General features: G+C 41.7%; 1 protein-coding gene across 1 annotated transcript in view; it reads right to left on the bottom strand.

The window, feature by feature from the left end:
• Positions 1 to 15823, bottom strand: part of GALNT9 (polypeptide N-acetylgalactosaminyltransferase 9) — a 143654-nt gene that overhangs the window by 115317 nt on the left and 12514 nt on the right. Inside the window, exon 4 of the mRNA XM_018558347.1 lies at positions 7060 to 7257. Within this exon, the coding sequence (XP_018413849.1) occupies positions 7060 to 7257 (198 nt within the window). The remainder of the gene's footprint in view (positions 1 to 7059; positions 7258 to 15823) is intronic.

The following is a 15823-nucleotide window of genomic DNA, read 5'->3' as shown; positions in this document are numbered from 1 at the left end:
GTCCATAGGGAATCTTGGCCCCCGGTAGTAGTTCTAGGGGACAGTCATATGGTCGATGAGGCGGCAACATGTCTGCTCTTTGCTTACTGAAAACATCAAGATACTCATGGTAATGCGGAGGAAGGAGTGAGCAAAGTTCTTGGTTGGTATCCTGCTGACATAGGGAAACAGTAGGTGCAGCAGTGAGGAAACAATTTTGTGCACAATAAGCAGAACGGAAATCCACTCTATTAGTCTGCCAGTTAATACAGGGATTATGCGCTCTGAGCCATGGTATTCCAAGAATAATGGGAAACAATGGGGATGAAATGATATCGAGACGTAAAAGTTCGGTATGTCCCAGGAGCGTGGAAGCAGACAGAGGCATAGTTTCCAGAATGACTGGGCCGGACTTTATGTTGGAGCCGTCAGCCAAATGAACGATTAATCCTTGGGCCTTGTCCTTTAATGGGATATGATGATGCTGTGCAAACTGATGGTCGAGGAAGCAGCTGCAGGCACCGGAATCAATAATGGCTTGGGTATGAAGTTCCCCTTCCGGGAGCTGTAACGAGATGGGAAGATTAATGTAAGATCTTTGGTTATCAGTCAAAGAGATGATTGTTGTAGCAGGAGGAGAACAACACTTACTGGGTTTATTTGGACAAGTTCTGGCAAAATGTCCCGCCTCACCGCAGTATAGGCAGAGGTTCAGCTGGCGGCGACGGTTCTTTTCCTCTGAAGATAGTGGAGAACGGAGGAGACCCAGCTGCATGGGTTCCGAGGTATCCGGGGTGGGGTTTGGAATTGAAGCTTGAGTGGCAGGCATATGAACTCCAGGAGAAAAGACCCGAGGAAACATCCAAGCAGAGCGTGGTTGGTGGGTTCTTTCCGCTCGGCGTTCTCTTATACGTCTGTCGATCTGGATGGACATTCGAATGAGTTCATCCAAGGTTCCTGGAATCCCAGTCCGTGCTAATTCGTCCTTAAGGGATTCCGAGAGTCCTGCACGAAACTGAAAAAGCAGAGCAGAGTCGTTCCAATTCGTATCCGTACTCCATCTTTTGAACTCTGCTACGTAGTCCTCTACTGGTCGTCGGCCCTGCTGTAAGGTGTGCAGCATGGATTCAGCAGTAGAGGCCCTACGTGGATCATCATAGATAAGGGCCATGGCCTCGCAGAAAGCTGTTTGGGAGTCCAGGAGTGGACTGCTCTGTTCTAGCAGTCGGTGAGCCCAAGCTTGGGGTTCCCCTTGTAATAATGAAATGATATAACCAACTTTTGTGGTCTCAGAAGAGAATGTCCTGGGTTGAAGCACAAAACACAATCTACATGCGTTTAAGAACGCCCGGAATTTACTGCGATCCCCAAAAAAACATTCAGGAGGAGGAATCCGAGGTTCAGGGGCAGGCATTGAGAACGCAGGTGTAGGTGCTTCCACAACGGGTGCAGTAACGAGAGGTGGAGCGGCTTCGACTGCCGGGGCTTGTGCCAGGGCATCCAGGCGTCCTTCCAACTGGAAGTAACCTTCTTGTAGTCCTTTGACCGCGTCGGTAAGAGCCAAAATCTGCTGACATAGATCCTCCATGATAAAAAGACCGGCCTTTCAAGCTCCGGATGGCTGAGTACTACTGTCACGTACCTGATGGAGCTTGAGATGACGAGGGCGGCCCCTCTCTTGCAACTCTGGTCCCAGAAGGCCTGATAGAGAAGACAGGTACTCTGGGGCACAGCGGGGCACGAGTGCCTGGATGAGGACTTCGGTACCAGGGGGTAACTCGTACGGTCTCTTGCTGTGAGGGATAATATAAACGCACAGCAGGGAGGCAGACAGAGAGTAAACGAAGTCAGGCAGACCGGGTCAGCAACGTGCAGGCAGAGAGGTTGTATAGCAGTAGGCAAACTCGTGGTCGGGTCACAGGCCGGGTTTGGTAACATGCGGGCAATGCAGGAACAGGCAGGGAGCAGGACAATCGTCTAGACAAGCCAGGGTCAGGATACCAGAAGGTCAGCGGAGTCAGGAGCAAGCCGGGGTCAATAACAATAACTAATACAACAAGGAACAGGCACAGGATACCAGGCACAAGCTGAAAGAGTACTCAGCACTGGAGACATGGAGGAGCTGAGCTTAAATAGTCCGTTTGGCGCCACAACACATGGCAGATGCGCGCTCGCGCACGCCATCTGCTGTGTGCGGTTTTCCTGACAGTATGGCACATGCCCTGGATGCCATTTGAAAGGGGGCACCGCTCCACTCCCATCTGGCTCTTAGCAACCAGAGATGCTGGGAGATGCTGCGACCAGAGTGTCAGAGTGTGTCAGGTGGCTCTAGCTGGTGTTCCACCCAGCTCCTGGCAACCAGTGATGTTACTGGTTGCCAGGAGCTAGGTGGGATGCCAGGGGTGCAATTTGTTGTAGATACGCCTTTGAGCATATGTGTAGCCAATATACTTTTCTGTTTTAAAATGCAAGGACCTAGTTGCACAAATGGAAATTGAACATTTCTGTATATTGTAACACGTTGCCTGCCATTATGTATATATATATATATCATCTCTAAATATAGTTTTCTGCCCATTCTCATTCTATTAGTTTACATTAAAAATGTATCTTAGCCCACTGCAGAAACGATTGTCCAGGACCACAGTAGCAGAATGGTTAAATAGCTCTATTAATCTATGTTATTTCTTCCTACTGTCCCTTTTATACATTTACATTATGATCTTTGTGTGTAACAGGTTATCTTTGACTCTCCAGCCAGTGCTCAGTAACATTTTCAAGCGTGCTGTGCAAGCCAGTGATGTCCCAGTGCAGCATTTGTCCTTTGGATATGTGTAGTGAATAAGAAAAGAATGTCTAGTCCTTTAGAAGTGAATCAATGTAATGTGCAGAGTTTGATATTAGCTGTATAGTGAATCAATTTAACACTTCCTTTGAGGCCAAATGCAGACAATCGCCGTGACATTTATGTGTTTGTGTACATGGGGCTGTACAATATTTCCTCTCCGAGTAAACACAATGAATTAGTCGAAGTGCTTCGGATATCAATGAAAATGATTGTTTGGCAACCCTTAAAACTTGCATATATAAATTATAATTCTAGCATGTCATTTCTAGGCACTGGCTGGTACACTTGGGAGAGTGTCCTGTTACATTGATATAAAATAATGTACGGTATAGATAGCTTTAGGCTGTGTGTGGATGTGACCATTAAACTGCAGAAAAGTATTCATATTTAAAGTAGATGTAACCGAATCATATGTAGTTTGCTGATTCACCGTGTATCCTTTGTTGCATCTCAGTGCTGCATATCTACTGCAATTTTTTTCAGCCTCTTCCTGTCTACATGCATTTACTCTAGCGGAGGCCATATTGCTTTTCTCAGGGCAGGTTTCCTGATGATGACAAGAGTGGACCATGCCTGTGTACTGTGTGCTAAAACAGCCATTTGTAGTCTCCATTGCAGTCCTGTGTGATTGGGTGAAAAGAATTGGTACAGTGTGACAAAACTTTGTCACCCTATAACTGGAAGTGCCTGAACAATGACAGGATGACTAGGTATTATTTAACGAAAGCTGCAGATTTACTTTTAAAATTATAATAAAATATTAAAGTTATATTAGATATAACCTACTGCCATACCCCCAGTGATGAGATCGGTGTCCACTCCTGTTCCCTATCTGCTTGTTGTTCTTTTTTCTCTTTCCATGAACCTGCAAACTTTTCACCCAAAAGTTTGCAATTCACAAACTTTGCATATCCCAGGAAGAACCCATTGTAGAGGCCAACCTCATCTCTTATTTGCATACCTAAATCATTTTTAAACATATTTTTAAGGACAATTAGTATAATGTTGACAATACAGTATAAGGTTGATATTTGGTACACTTTTATTTCAAAACCCTGTTTGTATTATGGGCTGCAAATGCCCACAAATGTAAAAAACCTGTTTTACATTCTTTCTATTTTAGAGTAAGTTGGTGTACATCTGCACTGATGACTGACCTAACCTGATCTATCTTAACCAGCCAGCACTAAATAAGTGTCAAATAACCACGTAATAGTCAATAATTCAAAATAACAGTGTGTGCATTAATAAATAAAATACTTTCAATGATTCTAAAATGAATACAATTTGTGAATAAAGTGCTATGTGCAATTATTCAACCTATTCATCTATATCCTGAATTTTGATATAATGCAGTGCATTTACAATACATAAATTAAACTTACATATGATCAACATATACTGTATATGGACACAGAATATAAATCCACATAACCATTATTTGAACATATACGAGACCTTCCTGTGATTCCAAACCTAAAGAGGAACTTTACCCATATCTTCAAAATAACAACAAAGGCACCTTTAGAAATGTTTAGTAATGACAATCTACAAGCACATACTTCTAGATAATTGCCGGCTTTGTATTCTTTGTATACTTTATTTTTTCCCCTACTCATTCTTCTTACAGTGGCCATTTTTACTAAGGGCAGATTATTCCATCTCCCTTTACGTCCTGGAACTCTGGCACATGTGACCATGCACACAATCTCAGGGGAGTAAAATGTCTTTCCCTGAGCTCTCCTAAGATTACAAATAAGATTTCCCAGCAATGCTCTGCTGATCCGATCTTCCCAGGATGCAATGTTTGGGCACATTGCATCACTTTTGCCACCAGGAACCAGAAAGTAGAAAACAAGAAATTGTAAAATGAAGATATGTTTGTTTAACTAATGAATGTAAGATGATTTCATATCAGCACGCATAGCTGCATGCTAATGTGATCTTTAGCCAAAGGGGTATCTTATCTACTTCTAGATAGTGAGCTGTAGCTCGTGATATACTGAGCTTTGGGTCACGGGAGGACACTAGTTTATGTCTTCCCGTGACCCTTAACAGAACTATGGGGGAAAACACTTGCCCCATAGCTCTCTTTTAAAGGATATGGCTGATGGCTCTCAAAAAGTAGAACATACATTAATATACAGATTGAGGGTGGGATGAGGTTAAAGGGAGTGATTTACTAAATACAGACAGTTTGCTTACCAAAGTGAATGTGCACTGAGCTTAGTAAATAAGTTAGAGCTATGTTCACTTCACTCAACCATATCATCATATATTACTATAGTTAATCATATGCCAGCAAAAATGTTGTTATTTTAATTTTGTTCACACACGATTGGATATTCAGAGTGAACACAGGTTCACCCTATTTACTCTCATTCACTTTTTCAAGTGAAGATTCACCTTGCTAAAAAACCCCACTGTCTGCTTTGTTAATGTGGAAAGAAAGAACAAAACTAAATGCTGCCTTTGGGGCAAATGTTACTAAACCAGATTTGTGAAGGATATCATCCTTTATTTCCCTGCTTCTTACATGGGGTTAAATATTCCTGTAAGGTGGCCTTTATGTTTACTTGCTTTGAAGATAAAACTGAATTTCAATGGTTGTTAGTACAACTTGTAAAAACCTCACTTTTACCTATGCTCTAGGATTTTGTGATTTCATTCCAGGATTTATTCATTTGCCACTTGTCCAAAAAATAAATATGACTTCAAACTGTATTGTCTGATGGTTAGCAGGACCGGCTGTTTTTTAACACAATTTCCAATCTGTAGCAGTATTCATTTCTGTTACTTTGCACTGTTCACAGTTATATTTTCCAGATGAAAAGAGAGGTAAAGGTACCACTGTAGAAGTGTAAGCAGTGTGAATATGATTTTTGAACAGATACTGTATGTGGGGGAACGCAACAGGCAATCAGGGCCAGTGCAAGGATTTATTCCTACACAGGCGAAAGTGCATTTTTGTGCCCACCCTGAGCCTTCTCAGGCGGCTGCTTCAAAGAAAGTTTTAAAAAAAGTTAGAAAAAAAACATTTTTGGTTTCGGTTTTGGCCTGATATTTTATTTTTCATTTCGGTTTTCAAACTTCCTTTTTGGTGCACCTCTAATTTTTTAACTTTTTTATCACTTTATTTTTTTAATGTCATTTTTTTTACTTTATTAAATATGTATTTATCTGATTATCTTTTTATAATTTTTTTATCTTATTTTTCTCATCAAAAGGATCCCTGCCGCTGCTCTGCTCGGGTCTTCATACTGGCGCTGATCACACCTCTCTGCGCTCTCTCTCTTCTCTCCTCCTTGCCGCTCTGAAGCTGCAGCGACCAAGAGTAGAGAGAGAGAGGGAGTGCAGAGAGATGTGATCGCCGCGACCTTCTTAAGGGCCTGTTCACACGACGTCAGGTTTTCTGTGCTGACCTGATCCGTACGCTCCTGCACTAAAAATGAATCCCAATGTATCCCTATGTGTTATATGGGCTACAGTTCTCACGTGCGCAGTCCGTTCAGGTTACGACAGAAAAATACTGCATGTCACATTTTGTACGGTCAGGAAACGGTCCGGAAACGCAAAACGCATCAAAAACGCACTGCACTGCAGCTAACATACTGACAGCCCCACTCCAGCCAAGAAAAAAAATTAAATATTTTTTTAAACTGCAACGCAGCAAAAACGCGGCAAAAACACATAGCACATAGGACCTGAAACTCATGTGAACAGGCCCTAAAGGGGCAACCTCCCAGTCGCATCTTTCCGCCCCCAACAGCGGCGCCCTCAGGCAGATGCTTGACCTGCCTATATGGTAGCGCCGCCCTGCAGGCAATGTCACAAAAAGCAAAGTTAGGTCTTTGTTGGATGTTCCTTTCAGTGTATTCCAGGCTGTACACAGTACACTCTATTGAACACTTGTTCACACCTCTGACTTTGACATGAAGCAGACAGATGCAAGGATGGTTCGACTTTGAACCATCTTTGCATCTGTCAGCTTCATGTCCTGGTACAAGAACAGGCCTCAGCACAGGTGTGTGAACAAGTGTTCAATAGAGTATTCATGTCTGTACACTTTGAAATGTCCCTTGAATATTACTTGTGCTTATAATTATCATCAATACTCAGTGGAATAGTATGGAAATCCATGGCTAATAATTATAATTTTTGTGGGTAGCTGCTTTTAATAATGATCGGTAAAACAGAGGATTGCTGTACATGAGAGTATAATGTTGGCTCACCTGATTGGAGCAGACTCATCTCCTTTCTCCAGCCAATCCTGAGGAGGAGTGATGTACATGCACCATAAGCCCCAATTATATCCATGGGCTGCATTGGCATACTGTTGTACCTCAAATGTGTTGTACTTGATGTTGTCAATTGCTGGTAAAATGATTTTGCTTCGATCTTCTTTGATCCTTGTAATAACAGGTTCGGCCCTAAATAGAAAACAATTAATAAAGATGGTTAACATTTTTGAGGATCTGGCTGACCCAAACACCAGACTATATTACATGGCATCTAAACTTCATCATATAGCAGGGGGAGGCTCTCTAGATTCCACTGACACACTGCAGCATCTCCTTACTCACTGTTCTCAAGAGATGCCCTGGAGATAAATCTGGAGGCTGAGCATTTTTATTTACTTCCAGCCTACCTTAATCATGAGAACCTTTACCAAGAAGGGGTTCTAAATTCACCCCAGTTCTTGCAAGGTGAAATATGGGATACCAAAACAGAGATGTTTCCAATACTTACAACTGTCTCATGCATTGCTGTTGCAGTCCAAACTCACATTGACACCCCTTTTACTAACACATGTAGTTAATGTAGAGCCCAAACAAAGTCTAGTTTCTTCTGTTTATAAATGCTTATACTTCAAACAATGAAGAGTCTGTCCTTACCATGTAGGAAGGGATGGGACATGATCTGATGTTCTCTCTGTTGTACCCGAAGTATCTATATACCCAACTAAAAAACTCAGAGATAGCTGAAGAGGTTGGGGTAGGGAGTTCCAGGGGGTGGAGGAGACTCTGGAGAAGTCCTGAAGGTAAGCATGGGAGGAGTTGTCGAGGGATCTAGAGAGCCAGAGGTCTTGGGATGAGTGGAGATGACGGTTAGGGTGATTTTGAGACGAGGTTGGAGATATAACAGGGGGAGTAGTTGTGGATCACTTTGCAAGTGGTAGTTCATATTGTCAATTTTATTCTATTGGTGACTGGAAGCCAGTGGGAGGGATTGGCAGAGAGGAGTTGCAAACACTGAGCGGTTGGTAAGGTACGTACTTAAGTGTATAGCCCACAAACGGATATCACCCACTGTTAATGTCATTATTCAACGAGAACACAGAGGGTGTCCAGGGAAATTTATATAATGTTGGGGAAAATGGGAACACCTCAGGCCTGGCTCCTCCGCAGTTAATACTACATAGGATTTTGGATTAAATAAACTTAAATATACTCCACATACTTCTAAGTGAAGTGTAACTAAAATGAACACACAGACATGGGGAAGTATGGACTGAAGATACTGTACTTTATTCTAGCAAAATAAAAACAGTTATTATGCATATTGCAAATGGTAAGGTTCAGAGAGTAAAGGTTAATACATGCCAATAGATACAATACAGATTTGTTACTAGATATCTCAACATTTCCAATTTGTGATTGACAATACATCTGTGCTGTTATTTCTGCTATATATAAAGAAAGACATATGGAACCATAATTGTTTATGATTGATGGCTTTGTTTGTTAAATATGGAGCGGTGTATGGAGGGCACAAAGAAACGAGAACGCTGTCTGTTTATACCTTGTCTAATCTGCAGAACCTCAATAATAAATCATATGATCCAAAAAAAGATGAATACTATGTTAACAGTAGCAGTGTTTTCTGTTCGCAGGGGCGCACTGGGGGGCACGCATGAGCAGAAAAAAAAAGCTGTATATTTATGGTGCCCCCCTGGAGGGAGCTTGCCGTCCGTCGGTTTATTTACAACGGGCGGCGGCAAGTAGTTAAGTGTTCAAACTTGTCTAATCTGCAGAACCTCAATAATAAATCATATGATCCAAAAAAAGATGAATACTATGTTAACAGTATCTGTTAAATTATGGCAGTCAGTCCCACCTTAAAATGGGTATCTGTGCCACCATCATTTGCAATAGATAGACAATCAGACTAGATTGGGTATAGTCATCTTTTATAAGAATAGGTGAAAGAGTGTATTAGAAATCGTAGGTCCATATAGAATTGCAGTACGTAGAATCAGACTACATTGGGTGTACCCATCTTGTATCTGAATAGGTAAAAGGGTGTATTAGAAACTGTATGTCCATATAGAATTGCAATAGATAGAATCAGACTAGACAGGGCTTAGCCATCTTGTATCAGAATAGTTGAAAAGGTGTATTAGAAACTGTAGGTCCAAGAAAAACTTGAGTTGCCCAGCTGTGCTCTACAGAGTTTACACATTCATTACAGGCAACAATTGTTGTAGGCTATACAAAATATGAGCATAGGAATATACTGAGAATGAATAAACCAATGGTCAAAGTACTGCCACTAGTAATAATTAAAGCCTTATGAACATATATGATTCAGACATGCAGGTCAAAATTTTCCAGTTTGAATCATGTATTAGTGTTTCAGAATAAAGGACTACCTACCTACTACTACAAACACCAAATAAGATTTTAATTCTGCATCAAATAATATACACTTCACTACAGGAGGCCCAATTTTACATGTAATAACATTTGTTGTCTGTTTAAAGCTAAACTCCAGGCAAACAGCTAAGTACACTGTTGAAATACATACTGTATATGTGACCTGTTTTACCTGACAAAAGTTTTGTTATTTTATGTCTCTTCTTTTCTGACCCACATATCCCTGTCAGACAGCACGGTCAAGTCTTTGGCTTCCACTGTAGCAGCACAGCTTGGTGAAAACCAGACCTCGGCCTGCTTATTGAACAGTGAAGGAGAAGCAGTGCATTAATGAGGGCACCCCTCTGCTCATTGTGTTCTCCCCTTATGTCAGCATGTTCGCAGTTAACAATGTAGACAGTGGCAGAGGCAACTAAGCCGATTGACTGGTTGATTCAGTGGTTCGTCCGAATCCAAAACAAAGAATTTACTATATGCCCGTATATACGAAGACTATATTCAGGTATATGTAAATTTGTTTGCAGAACACGCAGCCATATTGGCTGCCAGCACGTTCTGCACATGTGCGCCACCATCTTGGAGGTAAAGCGAATGACGTCACATGACACTGTGCGTGTGCGATGTCGGTTGACGTCATACGCATGTTTGGGCACCGCCACCTGGATGTGTACATGTATATATACGCTCTGCAGTTTCAATGTGCAGTTTCGGATTCGGAGGCTCATTTCCTCCGAACCTGAAACAGCATACAAATTTGTTTCATTTGACAAAACAAATGAAAATGTTTTTAGTTTTCATTTGTTTCGTCCAAAATATTTTTTTAAACCGTGCACATGTCTAGGCCCTACCATTCCCTGTCTGAATTCTTCTGCACAGGGGATTATAATTAGCTGATATGAAGACAGATAACAGGTACGGATTGTATTTTTATCGCATACAATTTTTATATCTGCTTGGAGTTCTTCTTTAAAGTGCATAAGGCAAAAACTTTTTCTAGTTTTGGATAGAGTGGGGAGGAATTAGAACTCCTGTCAGGTTTTACTGCTCCATTAAACAGTTGAAGACTGGGGTGGTAAACCCCCTTCCTGTCCAGGCCATTTCTCATTATTCAGCGCTGAAGTACTTTTATTCAGTCATGCAACGCTGTACTGAAATGAATTGTATACCATTTTTTGGGGACAGATAGAGCGTTCCTTTGGTGGTATTTAATTTATTTTTTACTATATTACCAAAAAATTTGAAGAAAAAAAACTGTTTCCCCTACATTATATGTTATGAAACATGTATCACTAACCTCAGGAACCATAATATACAGGGGTACAAGTACTCTTAAGATTGAGAACACACAGGGACCTATACATACTACACACCAATAGGACCATACACACATACACAAATAGGTTGGACTTGATGGACATTTGTCTTTATTCAACCTCAAATACTATGTAACTATGCAAACAGTTTTTTGGTAAAATATAAAAGATGGGGTCACGTTGTGCAAATACATCAAAAGTCTTGTAGCACTGCTTACCGGAAATCCCAAAGAGGTTAAACGGGTGCTCGAAATTACAGCGGATGGCGCCACACATAGAACAACTTTAGATGTAGACGTCACCAGCACACCCGGCATGACAAAAACACATGGGTCAGTGCGAATCCATTTAATGATGTGTCACTCGGAAAATCGGAAGATTTTCCGAGTGACACAGCATTAAATGGATTTGCACCGACCCATGTGTTTTTGTTGTGCCGGGTGTGCTGGTGACGTCTACATCTAACGTTCTGTAAATACATAGACAGCAAACATGTTAAGCCTTAAAAAGGAGGGGGGAAGCACACTGCTGGGCACTATACAAACAATCGGACGGCTATAGAGCCACCTGACCTCTTGTATGTAACAGCCGTAATTGGCTGTTTACAAGTAGCAGTGTTTTCTGTTCGCAGGGGCGCACTGGGGGGCTTGCCATCCATCCGTTTATTTATAATGGGCGGCGGCAAGTAGTTAAGTGTTCAAACTTGTTTGTCAGAGTATTGGATCTTGCCATCATTGAGTCAACTCATTTTGTTCAACATTTCTAAAAAATTTAGTCCAGACCTGCTGCTTGAATGGATGTATTAAACATGTTTCTTGTGTGCCTAGCACATGCACATAACAATATGTACAATTTTTACAGAATGAAAATCACATTCACAGTTATACTTTCGTTCATTCAGATAACATACAAGAAAAATGTTCCATCCAACTCCTTTGAAGTGGAGCTTTATCCCCTTTCACTAAAAATCACATCAGCATGTAGCTCTGGATGCTGATATGAAATCACCTTACAATCATTAGATAAAGAACATATTTGTCAATTCCGGTTTTTCCACTTCTTGATCCTCTTAAGCATTAGTGATGCAACCCATGCCTAAGAGATGCATCCTGGGAAGGTTACAGCAATACTGTAGTACAGTATGAGCACTTGAAACTATATTATTTTTTTTCTGATATTTCAGGTTTATATTTTCAAATCTCCTTGCATCTCCTTGTAACATTTGCAAACAGAACGTGTATAAATGAGATAGATCTCTGTATTGGAGGGATTCATTGTATGTCTTCAACAGATATAGATTTGCCATAAAAATCTCCATTAGCAAGTAGCTATAAGGGCATTTGATGAACAATACTTACACCGATGCATTTCCAGATAAAGAAGCTGCAATAAATGCGATGAGATGAATCTATTTGCTCTTATTATATGCTGTAATTCAGGCCAAAATAACATCTCTGTACAAGATTTTGGTAAACCGGTGATAAAAGTCCTATAGGTTAACAGAGCTGAGCTTCTTTCTTTTTATTATTATTTGCATGTGTCTATATATCCTCTTCATAGTTCTTATTAATATTTCAAGGAAATATTTCTGCCACTGCACAATCTGACTGATGGAACATTAAGCTATGCTCTAATGGGTGTAATAAGCTGTCACTTCTAGGACATGCAAAGTAAGTAATTATCTCATTCTCAGCATGCTTGTTCAGGCAACAGGCAACCTCATGTTCCATAGAGAGAATGAGAGGCTGATAGTGTTTTAGTACACTTTGCTATAATTGTTATGTGGAATTTAGCTTTGTAAGTGCCACATGAAATTCTTTATATTCGTAGATAGTGCGAATGTATAATCTAGTCTGTGAGTAGTTAGTTGTCCAGATTCTACTCTTTTATATGTATTAAAGCTCCATTGCTGGCCTTAAAGTAAACCTGTACTAAAATTTTCAAAATCAAACTCACATTACAGTGTACCGCTGTCATACATCTTTCTATCTTAGCAGCACTGATCAGCTTCCTGATTCACTGCACCATAATCCTGAAAGAAACGGTATTTCTGGGCATGCAGCTGTTCAGGCCCCCTGCCTCACACAATGTAGTACTTGGTACCTGAGAGGTTAATTAACAGGCCTGAGCATGGTTACAAAGTAGGCACCTTAAATGTGAATAACTTATACTGGCTATTCTGGTTACATTTACTTTGATATAATGTCATTTTTCAGTTTTATTATAAAAAATGTAATGTAACATTTCTTGAGAGACTCGCTTTAAAGTGCCCCCTCACTTGATTGTGAATAAACTTGTACACTTCTCCGACTTGAGCCTGTTGACAATATTCTCAATCTTTTCACAATTTTTTCACTGCTTACAGTGTCAAACTCTTACTATGGTAGTGGCACTGTGAAAAGCATGCTGGTACCAGGGCAGTCTTTAATATTGATTGGACCTTGGGCAAACATTTAATTGCCCCCCCATCATGCCTCCGCAACGCCCTGCCCCCTGCCCCACCATGCCCCCGGCATGCAATTTCTCGTGCAGAGCAGATAGGAGGAGACAGCAATCCAAATCAGGTGAGCTGATTAGGGTTACCACCTTTACTTCAAGCGAAACCCGAACACTAGCACCGCAATGCAATTTTTTCTGGGAGAATATAAAGGAGAAACAGCCAGAAGAGAGAGTGAGGAGAGACAGCAAGGAGAGAGAGCAAGGAGAGACAGCCAGGGGAGAGAGCAAGGAGAGACAGCCAGGGCAGAGAGTGAGGATAGAAAGCCAGGAGGATGAGCGAGGAGAGACAGCCAGGGTAGAGAGTGAGGATAGAAAGCCAGGAGGATGAGCGAGGAGAGACAGCCAGGAGAGAGCAAGAAGAGACAGCCAGGAGAGCTACGGGACCTACGTGTCAGCAGGCAAGGCACAGGATGGTGGTGAGCTGGCAGCCTTTCTTGTTGCACGCAGCCCACCATGACCACACCACCTGCATCTGGGGAGCTGAGGAATGAAGCGATCCATGATGCTCGATGGCCAGTCTGGGCCTGTGGGTATTATACTGTACCAGCTCCTGCCCTCGGTAATGCTATAACTCTCCTGCTCCTCTTCTGTCAGTGTGCCCAGTGCTCTCTAGCCCCGGTTGGGGGGAATGATCGGTGTCTGATCCTCGGTTCACAGTGTGGCCCGTTCTACCTCCCTACCCCCATGTGCCGCACCCACACCAGCTACAATGGTTCTTCCCTATCTCACACCACACATTCTGCTGGCTGCTCTTCATCCTGGATCTCTCCCCCTCCTGCTCTCACTGCTACTGCTGCTTTGGCTGCACTGGCACACATAATAAAGCCAGGCTGGGCTGAGGATGGAGTCCCAGGAGAGGGATGTGAGCAGTGAAGTCCCAGCAGGGAAGTGCTCTAAACCGGCAGACGAAGGTGCATTTTATCGTCCCTATCCCGGCTCACCGGCCCTACCGACCCTAGCGGTAGACTAGGTGAATTAGATGGCCGTGAGGCCCCTGTGAGTGCAAGGCCTTAGGCGACTTTCTAACTCACCTTATTAAAGAGCTGCCTCTGGATATTGACTTTCAGGTGTCCATTAAATACATTGTCAATGTCCTAAGCACATGTACACGAAAATAAGGTCCCAGGCTAATTTAGCTTGAGGCATGGTTCTTTCCTCAAGGTGTAAAAGATGGGTACCACTTACTTTACAAAGCTCAAAACAGGAACAGGTTTATTGCAGTTTGCAAAAAGTGGGAAGGAGGGTAAAGTGTGATTTAGGATATCCCCAAACCCATGGATGGTCATAAACACCAGACTAGATGCTAATCCTCTTCTGATTGTCTAATTTCTAATAACGTTTCTCTCTCTCCAATCTGCTCACAGACTGTGCTGTCTGGATACCGACATGGGTTTAGCTATGCAAAGATTAAGGTTCTAGTGGTATCCTAATCCTGGTATTTCAAGGCAGGAAAGCTGACAAGGTTTATGTAGTGCCTCATAAACTCAGCCAGTGTCTCCTCACCTCTCTCATGGGGTACAGCCACAGGTGCTTTCTCTAGGCTAACTCTTTAGGCTTCAGTGGTCAGCATCTTAGGTAATACCTCCCAAAAGGGAAGATCCCTCCTTCTTTCCAGTCCCTATGCCCAGATGCCTGTGGAGAGAGACAGATCTTACAGCAGCATTCTTACTGGGCAGAAATCCATGAGGCAAGAGACAGAAAAGAGACAATTATTCAACAGCAACTGACAGAGAATGTTCATTCTGTCTTTAGAGATCACGTCTGAAGAGATACAGAGATACAGATTACAGAGATACTGACTACAGCCCACTGCTTCCTACAGATCACAAAAGTGCAAAAAAGATTTTGAAAAAAGACTAAATCCCAACACATATATAAACAACGATTTATTTATCTATCTGTGTCTCTAGTTGTTTACTTTTGGAGAGTCCCAGACATGAAATATATGATGGGAATGTTTATGGCGATGGGAGTGCGATACAACCATTCCATCAGCATTCCACCAAGTAGGGTTAATATTAAAGTGACATTAAACCCTCAGATTTTTTAACATAAAACAATACTGTAATAGTTCATGAGGTTCATAAGGTTCATGATAAAAGGTAAATACTTAAGGCAAATACCAGATGATCTAATGTTAATGTTATTTCCTTTTTAAAATAGACAAAGAATTTTAGAACTGCATTTTCAATGGGATCCGCAAGGACTGCATTTAGCACCAAGCCCTCTGTCTAGAACTGAGAAAATATTTTTGTCTAACAAGTACGGAAAAATAAACGTTTTTGTGGCTACCAGCACCCTCTGCTTCTTTTTGAATGTTTTATTTACAATAAAAAGTATGTTAGTAACACCCGCTTTTCTCTCTTACAAACAATCTTTTCCTTTTCTTTTCAGTCTACCTGGAATTTGGCCATGGACAGCATTCTATGTTAATAGAGCAAATTCATGCATAGTGAGAATTGACTTGTTTTGAAGAAAGAGATGTATCTCATGGAATCGAAAGCTTACTTAAAGCCAGCAATAGTGGA

Source organism: Nanorana parkeri, unplaced genomic scaffold (genome assembly GCF_000935625.1).
Source record: "Nanorana parkeri isolate BGI_ZX_2015 unplaced genomic scaffold, ASM93562v1 scaffold334, whole genome shotgun sequence".
Taxonomy (NCBI): Eukaryota; Metazoa; Chordata; class Amphibia; order Anura; family Dicroglossidae; genus Nanorana; species Nanorana parkeri.
Note: the sequence above shows the minus strand (reverse complement) of the source record. Positions and strands in the feature narration are given on the sequence as shown.